Genomic DNA, 12269 nt, shown 5'->3' with positions numbered 1-12269 from the left:
TACGAGGATCTGCTCAAACTGCCTCTGCACTCTAAGTCGGAAGGACGTTTTTACTGGATGCCTTGGTATGTAATGGTGTAGGCTACTAGTTGAGAAAAATCTATACCAAGGTATACTAGCTCAGCTCATGCCAAAAGCAAACTCATTTGGCATCCATTCACTGAATGGGACCCTATGGATAAGTTTGGCACAAGTGCTGGGATCTTTCCCAGTGCATACGCTAAAAGCACATTGCAGTATGAATAGAGCTTAGGATATGACACAGGACATGTAAGCGATGAAATAATCCCTCCCTTCTTCAGGCTCCATTTGGAAGTACTACAATGCAAATGTGTATTATAATTACATATATTGGTTCATTAAACTCATACTGTATTAAACCAGAAAGGACCAGATACGACACACTAGTGAGTCACACAATTAGTTTTCTAGTCTAGTTCATGTAGGACAACCATGATGCACAGTTAGTAATGAAAGCATTAATGGGACTGATCCTAAAGCAATGGGATGGCACGGCACACCACCACACTACTGCAGGCTTTACCAGAGGAGAGAGTGTGGGAGAAGGCAGCGTCTCTGCTGAATCTTCTTCAATAATGTCCTAAGCAACACAACAATGTGCACAGTCTGAAAGAGACCTCCACAGTGATAGACATCCTACCAATAAAGAGCATGGAGACATGGGGCTACAACCATAATGAAATTTTAGTTGCATAGTTGTGTAGCAGAGGTGATCTGGGAGGACTACTTTCCGGGTGTTACCAGACGGAATCGCAGAGTACAGGAGAAAAAGTCAGGCTTGTCACGAGTGTGGTCACCCATCTGTCTGCATTAGTTTGGATTCCACATATCACTAGCATATCAACACAATTGAAGGAAACCTGTCACCCCAGCCAGCCGCAGTACTTCACAGCTCTGGTCATCATGTCCACAAAGATATTTAAGGGTATCCAGTGCATAATTTATCAAATGGATAAAAAAAAAACACTTTATTCCCCCTGTACGCAATATGCAACTGTGCCAATTGAAGTCAAGAGGGCAGTGGTCTGGGTGCTCCAAGTCAACCTTGCAGTGCCCCTATCCTGCCTCTTCACTCTTGATCGAAGTCTCTGAGCTTGCGCACAATCAAAGGGCATCTCAGAGACATCCATCAAGGTGAGGAAAGCTTGACTTGGAGCGCGATGACCGCTGCCTCCTTGACATTAAACAGTCCGTATGGGGGGTGGGGGTAAAGTGGTTTTGCAGCTGAGTTATCAAACGGACAAACTAGCCACAACATCACTGGGGAGATGATGACCAAAATTGTGCGGTGCTCTGGGCGGTGGGGGGATCATTATGGTGGTGACAGGTTCCCTTTAGGACTTTTTGGAGGGTGTGGGCTGGTTGATAACAGAAATGGCTAACTGGGAGGGTTGGTGGGAGTCCTTAGAATCTTACTCTTTTTTTTTTTTCATTAAAAATGTTTAAATTACTGAACAGGTGACCTGAAATATCCAGTGTTTACAGCACAGACGTTTTAATTTTAATTATGGTTGCGAAATTCCCCTTTTGCAATGCAGAGGGTGAAATCTGCAGAAAATCTGCACCATTTCAACAGCAAAATCTGCAGCAAGGTCCATACTATTTAAAGCAGATTTTGGTCAGATATACTGTGGATTCCGCTAAAAAATTAGGAAACTGAACAGACTTCATTGTAGTCAATAGAGTCTGTTCAGCTCCGTTCAGGTCAGTTATTTGCCCTATCCGGCACATCTGTTATTTTCGTTGTTCTGCTCCTCTAACGGAAAAGAATGATGGTGATGTAAACCTGGGCTTAAACGCAGCCACATCACCATGCTCCTGGTTTATATCTCTCACCCTTCCCTGTAGTACAGGACCACAAAGTTCATATTATATCTACTGTTCCATGCTCTCCCTCCTACTTCCCTCTCTCAAAAAGATTGTGTTTCACATGCTGCGAAGACATGGTAGTAGAGGCAATGTCTGTGAGAGGACAGAGGAATCATGGAAACTGCAGTCACGTTGGTAATCCTACAGCAAGCCCTGGCAGCATCAAAACAAAGGTGCAGCACAGGCAAGATAATGAAAGTAAAATAATAACCAATTCTGAGCTATGGTGGCATTAACATTCAGACTCAAAAGGTACTTTCCTAGATTTTCTATACTCTTGGAAAACCCTTTTAACCGAAAGAAAATAATCACTACCCTAGAGTTAGCGGTTCTTTATATTTTAATTATTTCTAAAACTGGGCAACACTGCAGTAATATGGCCAAAATTGTAACAAATGAGTATGTATAGTCCTCTCAATATCAAAAAGGATAATTTTAAGTAAGATATAGTTTACCATCCAAAGGACACATCGTCAGTTGTAAGGTCTCGGAAACCCCCTTTTAACTCTGAATTCACTAATAGAGTATTGTTTTTCTTTAAAAAGTTTTTCTAAACCAGACAACCTGAATTGATGGTTCCAAATATTACATACAACCATTAGCAACAGTATATTTTATATAAATGGAAAAAAAAGAAAAGAAAAACTAATTCTGAAAGCCACCCTTCACCACAGTCGAAGCTCATTCCCAGACATTAACAGGGTGTGTTAATCCGGAGCGAACATTGAGCGCAGTTTCCACAGTTAGTGACATGAATATCCTACTGAATACTTACAAGGCCAGTGGTTTGATCTCTGGATAAACTGTATTTTACAGGTGGACGTGACATGGGATGTTGGGGGTTGCCAAAGTAATACCTTGGCATGTAAACATGAGGTGCAAAGAATGGCTATGGAAAAGAACAGAAAAGATGTGGGAATAAAAAAAAAATTCAAAAAAAAGGAATAAAACAAAATGGAAACATGATACAAAGAAAATAATGATAACAAGTGAAGCTTAACAGTGAAGGATAAAAATAATACATTAATCAAAGGAAATAACGAAAATTATAATATCAGCAAAGGGTAAATAAACTGATATAGGATATGCCCATACACACAGACCTTCGGTTGTTATCCTACAGTGTAATCACAGCCAATTACAGGACAAAAAGATGCTTGGAAATAGGACGCTATCCTAAAACTCCTCCACCAGATGAATAAAATATCTGAATTGTGTAATACCTAGAGCAGGGCCTGCAGAGGAGATACATGACACAGGGGTTCAAAAACATCCTACCACCACTCTCTGGACTGTTCCTTTAAGCAGGTATGCGCAATATCTTCCGGTTCATGGGCCACATTGTCAGACTCAACTAGATCCAAGGAATGCAATAAAATGTAAAGGGGTATCGTCCCTTGACAGAAGTATTTCATAGGTGCTAGTTGCACTTCTAGGACTCCTATACAGTGAGAGATAGGGAGTCCCCTTCTCTTGCGGATGGAAGAGCACCTGCATGTATGTGACTCTCTCTTGTAGTTTATGTCAAATGCCGAATTAGCATTAATGTTTCATTTCTCCCATAAACTAAAAACAATAGACCGCTGCATGCAAGCCTGGCCACCAGGTGCTGCAGAGAAGCCATGACACCCCCATTCTGCCAATGTATGGTGTCCCAGAGATGGGCAAACAGTGCACCACTAGTACTTACCAGTCTCTGTTCCCATGATATACCGCACTCCTCTTTTCTCTGGCATGTGAGCAGCCACCGGACATGGAGAAGCATTTCTTGTGATCATGTGGATGGTGGCAGCACAGAATAACATTGTGATCTGTATGTGGCCCCCAGGAATGTGTCATGTATTTAATTCGAGCTTCAGTATATAGATGCTAAACAATGTATTGGGTCATTTGTAATGCTGTAGATGTTTGTTTCTGATTTATAAAATCTCCCCTATAGGGTCTCGTTTTTCTATCTGGAGAGCTTCAGCGGTACCCATTCTCTGGGATAACCGTTGTCACTCTTTATGTAATTATCTTCCCCTTGTTAGGGTTCAACAGGGACTGGATAGGATTAGGTTCGGGGACAGGGAACCTCCACCAAGCAGTCTGTAGGGCAACCAGGGTGAGCTTTATCTGCCGTTGCCCTCTCTATAAGACCTTGGTCCTCTCCTTTGAATCCTTCTCTCTATCCTGTCACTATGAATGTCTTCATGGGGGTTACTAATCCCCTGTAAGAAATTCAAGGAATTGTATGTCTCTTTGCACAATATAATGGTATAAATATACCATACCCAAGGTATTTTTAAAAGTCACTTTCTTTAGCCGTCTAAATCCCCTTTGATATATAGGTGACAGAGTAAGTATAAATCCCAATGATTGTTGGTGTTTTCCATATTTATACACTCATGCACATCTAGATTTAGGTTATAAAGAAGAATAGGTGTCTTACCCGGTTATAGAATGGGTGCTGAGGTCCTGTCATGCCGCTATAATAACTGCTCGGCGGTTGTGGAGACACAACACCGCCGGGGAACGGACCGTTGAATGATGTGGAGGAGCAGACAGAGGGCGGCTGGCTGAACACGGAGACTGGCCTGGGTGGAACATCTTGCAATGGTAAAGGAGGATAGGGAAAGCCTCCAATATTCATCTGGTCTCGGGCAGCTCGCACGTCTGAAAAGTGAACGGCATAGATAAAAATTTATCCAAAAGCACAAACGGTATTCAAAAATAATACCTAGGAAGCATTTTTTTATTTAAGCACTTTCTTGAGGCAATTGCTGCTTTTACTTAGGCTGATATAAAGCGCATGGGAGACAATCATTACTACGATCATTCATCCTCCGTACTTTTACACTGTCAGCAGCACATACCCTGATTACGAATTACTCCAGCGAGTAATTTCATGCTCACATAAGCGATCTGATCAGCCGACTAATGGGCATTATTAGAGCTACGGTTTGTACCGAGCCGTGCACGTGTGTGTGGACAGATTGTTACCCAGTGGACCTGGCCGTGTAGGTTGTGACTGTGTGGAAACAACTACAGGAAGTGTAAGAAATAATATACAACTTCAAATTATACAAAGAACATATTTGCGGTAATCCTAACATCCTAAGAGAGAGAACGTCCTGTGTTACAGTGCCGCAGCCCATCTTATAGGCACAGTTGGTCAGACATCTGCCTCTGCACACCCCTATGGCCATGAGTGGTAAACGCTATCTGTTCCTTTACTAGAAGAAAATAATGAAGGACTGATCTCAAGAGTAATGATTATGATATTGATGATTTGGAAGATATCAGAAAGAGAGCTTCTCACCGCTGGTAGGGATGGATTTCACCCCCCTATATAGACCAATCGTCCATCACTGCAGAGACTGGTGACTGGCTGCAGCTTGGTGAACAGTGCCCAGCGGGTGCACTGGAGCAGTGGCACTGGATCTAGCCTTTATTTTAAATTCTAGGGCATTTGCCAGCGTTGTCCATTTTCCTGCTAAAACCAGACAACGCCTTTTATATTCTAAGGAATTTGGGTGACATTTTTTAATTTAACCCCTTCGTGACCAGCCTGTTTTGGGCCTTACTGACCAATAATTTTTCTCCCCTTTTTCAATGTCGTCTTCCAAGAGCTCTAACTTTTTTTTTTGTCAGACTATGTAGCTGTATGACGGCTTGTTTTTTTACGGGACAATGGTGCCATTTTGGGGTACACACAACTTTCTGATTAACTTTTATTAACCCTTTCTGGGAGGGAGATGGGGGAAAAAAACAGCAATACTGCCACTGAGTTTTTACATTGTAAACTTTACAGTGTTCATTTTTCTGTATAAATAACATAACATCTTTATTCTCTAGGTCAGTACGATTACAGCGATACCAAATATAGTTTTTTTTTGTTTTAGTTTTTTAACCTTTTATTACTTTTGTGCAATAAAACCTTTTTATTTTTCTTTCTATGGAGTTGTGTGAGGGCTTGATTTTTCAGGGACAATTTGTAGTTTTCATTGGTATCATTTTGGGGTAAATTACGCTTTTTGATCGCCTGTTATTACGTTTTTTCAGTGGCGGCTATGAATAAATTAGCAATTCTTCAATATTTTTTTTGTTTCTTTTTTACTGTGTTCACTGTAGTGGATAATTTACATGAAATTTGTGTAGTGCGGGTCGTTACGGACGCAGCGATACCAAACATTGAAATTTTTGAACATTGAATTGAAAGTGTATTTTCAATGAAAAAAAAAAAAAAACATATATTTTTATATTGGAATTGTTTTTCACCCTGCAATCGCATTTATGTGGTGCCGATGGAAGACAGAAGCTCTCTAAGGCCCCATAGTGACCACCGTAAAAAGGCGTATTGGTGGTCACTAAGTGGTTAAGCACTTTCTTCCATAGATTGTACACTGAACAAAAATATAAAACGCAACACTTTCGGTTTTGCTCCCAAAAGACCCATTACTCTCAAATATTGTTCACAAATCTGTGTTAGTGAGCACTTCTCCTTTGCCGAGATAATCCATCCCACCTCACAGGTGTGGCATATCAAGGTGCTGATTAGATAGCATGAATATTGCACAGGTGTGTCTTAGACTGCCCACAATAAAAGTCCACTCTGAAATGTGCAGTTTGATCACACAGAACAATGCCACAGATGTTGCAACATTGGAGGGAGCGCGCAATTGGCATGCTGACTGCAGGAATGTCTACCAGAGCTGTTGCCCGTGCAATGAATGTTCATTTCTCTACCATAAGCCGTCTCCAAAGGCGTTTCAGAGAATTTGGCAGTACATCTAACCGGCCTCACAACCGCAGACCACGTGTAACCACACCAGCCCAGGACCTCCACATCCAGCATATTCACCTCCATGATCGTCTGAGACCAGCCACCCGGACAGCTGCAGCAACAATCGGTTTTAATAACCAAAGAATTTCTCACAAACTCATTTGCTCTGCATGCTCGTCATCCTCATCGGGGTCTGTACCTGACTGCAATTCCTCGTCGTAACCGACTTGAGTGGGCAAATGCTCACATTTGATGGCGCCTGGCACGTTGGAGAGGCGTTCTGTTCATGGATGAGTCCCGGTTCTCACTGTTCAGGGCAGACAGCGTGGGTGGCGTTGTGTGGGTGAGCGGTTTGCTGACGTCAACGTTGTTGATCGAGTGGCCCATGGTGGCGGTGGGGTTATGGTATAGGCAGGCGTATGTTATGGACAGCGAACACAGGTGCATTTTATTGAGGGCATTTTGAATGCACAGAGATACCGTGACAAGATCCTGAGGCCCATTGTTGTGCCATTCATCCACGACCATCACCTCATGTTGCAGCATGATAATGCACGGCCCCAATTCCTGGAAGCTGAAAACATCCCAGTACTTGCATGGCCAGCATACTCATCGGACATGTCACCCATTGAGCATGTTTGGGATGCTCTGGATCGGCGTATACGACAGCGTGTTCCAGTTCCTGCCAATATTCTGCAACTTCGCACAGCTATTGAAGAGGAGTGGACCAACATTCCACAGGCCACAATCAACAACCTGATCAACTCTATACGACGGAGATGTGTTGCACTGCGTGAGGCAGATGGTGGCCACACAAGATACTGACTGGTTTTCTGACCCCCCACCAGTAAGGCTGTGCACATTTCAGAGTGGCCTTTTATTGTGGACAGTCTAAGGCACACCTGTGCAATATTCATGCTGTCTAATCAGCACCTTGATATGCCACACCTGTGAGGTGGGATGGATTATCTCGGCAAAGGAGAAGTGCTCACTAACACAGATTTATGAAAGATATTTGAGAGTAATGGGTCTCTTGTGTATGTAGAAAATGTTTCAGATCTTTGAGTTCAGCTGATGCAAAATGGGAGCAAAACCGAAAGTGTTGCGTTTATATTTTTGCTCAGTGTATGTTGAATTTTGAGGAAATTGCTTCTATAAAAATGACAGAAACCCCATTTAAAAGGGGTTGCCGAGATTTTTTAACTGATGATCTATCCCCTGGATAGACCAAGGAAATCTCCAAAAATATAGTAATAGGATTTGAGAAAGATTAACTAAAAGCAGAGAATGTGAGAAAAAAATTTTTTAAAAAAAATCATTACTCACCTGGTAAATTCCCTGCCGTTCCAGTGGTCCCGCAGACCTTCGTTTACTTGTCCAGCCAATCACTGACCTCAAAAGCCACTACTGAAACCAATGATTGGCTACAGGAGTCACATTCATGTAGGGCATTGTAAATAAAGACCAGCACATCCAGAGCTGCAGAGATTGACCTGGTGAGAACTGTTTTTTTGTTTGTTTTGTTTTTATGTACAGTTTTTCAACCCTAGACAACCTATCTATCCTGTCACTATCTTTTTGGCAGCCTGGAAGGCATCAGGATTCCTGGGAGTAAATCTATGCAAACACAAGGAGAAATTACAAACTCAATGCACATGCTATCTTAGGTCGGATTCAAACCCAGATCCCCAGTGCTCAATGACAACAATGGTAACACAGAGACCATGGAGCATATCAGAGCTAATTTATTACAAAAAGGACACACCCTTTAAATATATGCTGATCCATACCGGAAAGTTATAAAATCTAAAATGTTACCTGCAATTATTTCGCAGAGTTTTGGATCCAAATTTACTGTACAGGGTAAGAAAGTCTTCACGTCTCGTGCCACAAGAACCGGTGTTCTGGAGGACAGGAACACTTCAAAACTCCTAATGTCGCCATCAATTTCCAATAAGGGCTCCACATCCTTGGTTGTAGGAATATTTTTGGAAATTCTAGTTAAAAAAAAAAAAAATTATGGAAAAATCTAAATATCAGAAACATTTATATCACAAGCAAAGAATAATGATCTCTCTCTAACTTTTTCAATTTTCAGTCTTTACAATATTACTCGTAAGGCTCTCCATTTTCTTCGGCGGTATTTTTGACAGACCGTGTATTCTACAGCTGCGGAGCTCCAAACTGAATGGACTCCATCAGAATCAACCTGGACACGAAAATGGATCCGTCCCAGATCATTCTCAGGATCCACGCAATAAACCTTAAATCTCCTGTTCTACAGCATTCCCGAAACGACTCCGAACTTTACAAATGAACACAACTTTATTAATCCTAACATATTGCGCAGACAGATGCAGGAATCAACACAAAAATATTGTTCTGCATCGTCTGACAGAACAGGAGCAGAGCAAACTGGAAATATGGGATATCACAGCACAGAAATGAGCATCGGCACACATGAAAAATTAAAGAATATTTCACAAGTTTATGAGCAATAAGCCGTAATGTTTATGAGGAAACTAGTAAATCCAGATTTAAGTACCAAGCAATAACAGATCTACTAAAGAGAATAAAAAAACAATATTGCTTAGGGAAAAGTGCAAAATAAGCAGTCAACTAGTGCTGATTCCACTCAATTCCCTGCCATAATACAAGGGTCACTTAATATCGTTTAGGGGGGAAAAAAACCTATTAAAAAGGAAATCACTTCAGTGGGGGAGGCAACTAAAAGTTCTCTGGCAGTGTGCTGTGGAGACTTAAAGGGAAATGACCTAAAGTTTCAGTTTCGATGTTAAACATTATTTTAAATTAATTTAGTATTTTGTAATTGTCTGTGTCATTATCTGTAAATAAATAAATCAGTAAATCTTGCAGTTTTCACTCTGACCACCGAGCCTGATGATGGGCCGACGCTTCCTGTTCTGCTCAGATCTCGTATGATCACTTTAAAGGAAATTGTTCTTTGTGGACCACCCCTAAGGGTGCGCTCACACTTGACAGATTTGTAGTACAACTTTCTATCACATTGTGAAAACCTGTTTGATACATCTGTATGGGATGATTTCCACAGCATGTACATAGGAAACCGGTCGCAGAAATTTCTGCTGCAAATCTGTCAGGTGTGAACTGAAATTGGACACATGAAAGGGGTTGTCTGGGTTCAGAGCTGAAAATGGACATAAGCTCCCCTTCGCACATTTAGCCTGCATCATTGGAGCATTTCTTGCTCCGAAGCTCCCTATGCTGCACTGCACAGGACAAGGGCTTTTTCTTCACCAGCGGTGAAGTACCAGGCTTCTTATGGGTATGCTAGGCGGAAGCTTCCACTTAGCAGTGAGCCCGGTGATGTCACTGGCACAAATGGGCAGTCTTTAGCGCTGCCCTGGGGTGTTTTACAGGTTCTGTGACATCACCGGGATCACTGCTAGGCGGAAACCTCCGTCTAGCATACTGAAAAAACTGGGTGCGTCACCGGCAGTAAACCAACAGCCCTTGTCCTACGCTACGCAGTGCAGGGCAAGAGGGAGCATCGGAGGAAGAAACGCTCAGATGCTCCACTGATACAGGCTAAGGCCTCCTGCACAAGACAGTTTTTTTTACCCGTTTAATGGCCGTTTTTTGCGTTCCATATACAGTCCGTATACGGAACCATTCATTTCAATGGTTCCGCAAAAAAAACCGAATGTACTCCGTATGCATTCCGTTTCCGTTTAAAGATAGAACATGTCCAAATCACGTTCCGTGGCTCTATTCAAGTCAATGGGTCCGCAAAAAAACTGAACACATACGTTGTTCCGTTTTTTGCGGACCCATCTATTGAAAATGTTATGCCCAGCCCAATTTTATCTATGTAATTACTGTATATGCCATACAGAAAAACAGAACGGAAAAACGGAAACAAAAAACGGAACGGATCCGTGAAAAACGGACTGCAAAACACTGAAAAAGCCATACGGTCGTGTGCAGGAGGCCTAAATGTGTGAAGGGGAGCTTATGTCCGGGTTCAGCTCTGAAGCCGGACAACCTCTTTGAATGCATGCTTCACATTCACACCTGTCTACAGAATGTCTGTGGTATTGCAGCTAAACTGCATACAGAAAACTACGGCAAAAAAGCACTGCAACGTGTAAACATAACCTCAGTGGAGCTAGTATGGCACTTTTTTTTTAAAGGAATCAGTTTTTTTCAATCATGGATAGCCCTTTAAATGCTATGGACATCTCTGGCACAGAAACATGATTTTTACATATGTTGATGGTTACATTGAGTAAAAAATAAATAAATATATGTTTCCAGACTTTTCTAGTGGACATGTCCCTCCCAGTAATACATGTTGGATCTGCGTGTCCAGAATGCTGCTGTCTTCCCCTTGCAAACTGCCTTGCATGTGCTTTCTTCCCCATCTACAGCCTGTGTGAGCTGCCCTCCTTGGCTGCTTTCCCTCCTCTTCAAACTCAGATCAGCCATCTGCAACTTCTTCCCCTTACCCTGCTGCTATCACTAACACTGAGAAGGGTGAAGCAGGGCATAGAGAGATATGTCATAGACAAGAACAGAGCTCTGATAAATGAAAGGGGTCTTTGAGGATAGGTCATCAATACCTGATCGGCAGGCGTCTGACAGCCGGCAACCGCGCCAATCAGCTGCTTCAAGAGACTACAGCGTTATGCTGAGTACTACAGCCTCCTCACAAATTACCATGCACTGCGCTATCCATTGGAGAACATCGGTGCTTGGTATTGCAGTTCAGCACGATCAATCCCTGACCAATGGTGGGTCTAATACCCAGCAACCCCACCGATCAGCTGCTTCAAGAGGCCTCTATGCTCCGGTGAGTGCCTCCTTACAACTTATAAAGCATAGTGCCTTATACTGGATAGCAGCTGTGCTTGGTATTGCAGCTCAACTCCAATACATGACCGGTGGTGGTCTGACAGCCTGCACCAGCTTCAAGAGGCGCCGCAGCCTCCTCAAAGCTTTCGAAGGACAGCATCATTCAATGGTTAGCAGCGGTGCTTGGTACTGTGGCTCAGCCCCATTCACCTGAAAGGGACAGAGCTGCCCCTAGGGCACATGACTGATGAATGAAGCACCGCAGCCTCTTTATACAGCTGATCGTCCGGTGTGTCTGGAGTCGGACCACCATCGATGAGGATAGGTAATCAACATTAAACACCAGACAACCCTAACATCAGCAGCACCAACAGCACGATGGAAGATTTACACACTCTGCACAAGGAACACAATAGGAAGATTTTAATGAAGACTGTAGAAAGTTCTTACTTCTACATTTAGGAAGCAAATGAACAACAAATCAGTGCAAAGCTGTCCATATCCTGCACGTTTTTCATGATTTTATTCATTAGGTTTCACAAAGCAGTCGTCCTTCAGCTGAAAGTAATGGCTAAAAGCATAAAAAGTCTTTCCTATCTGGCATCTACAAGGCATAAAATCCAAGCGCGATAAGATGTGAAAGACTGGACTGAAAAGCCCCAGCTGACAAGTCACATGAAGTGTATTAGTTTCCCTCTAATTCCAGTTCTGCTAAAACCTGTTCGTACAAAGCTTTATTATGAGCACAATGCAGCCATTGTGAGGAAGGCCGAAAATG

General features: G+C 42.5%; 1 protein-coding gene across 2 annotated transcripts in view; it reads right to left on the bottom strand.

Moving 5' to 3' along the window:
• KIDINS220 (kinase D interacting substrate 220) overlaps positions 1 to 12269 on the bottom strand; it is a 164566-nt gene that overhangs the window by 24931 nt on the left and 127366 nt on the right. The window contains exons 23-26 of one of the 2 annotated variants that reach the window (XM_040427504.1): positions 8474 to 8652; positions 4322 to 4545; positions 2666 to 2779; positions 545 to 601 (exon numbers count right to left, since the gene is read on the bottom strand). In XM_040427504.1, coding sequence (XP_040283438.1) covers positions 545 to 601; positions 2666 to 2779; positions 4322 to 4545; positions 8474 to 8652 — 574 coding nt within the window. The remainder of the gene's footprint in view (positions 1 to 544; positions 602 to 2665; positions 2780 to 4321; positions 4546 to 8473; positions 8653 to 12269) is intronic. The other variant, XM_040427505.1, reaches the window with a different exon arrangement.

This window comes from Bufo bufo, chromosome 4, assembly GCF_905171765.1.
Source record: "Bufo bufo chromosome 4, aBufBuf1.1, whole genome shotgun sequence".
In the NCBI taxonomy this organism is placed as follows: Eukaryota; Metazoa; Chordata; class Amphibia; order Anura; family Bufonidae; genus Bufo; species Bufo bufo.
The sequence above is the reverse complement of the archived record's forward strand: the minus strand, read 5'-3'. Positions and strand labels throughout refer to the sequence as shown.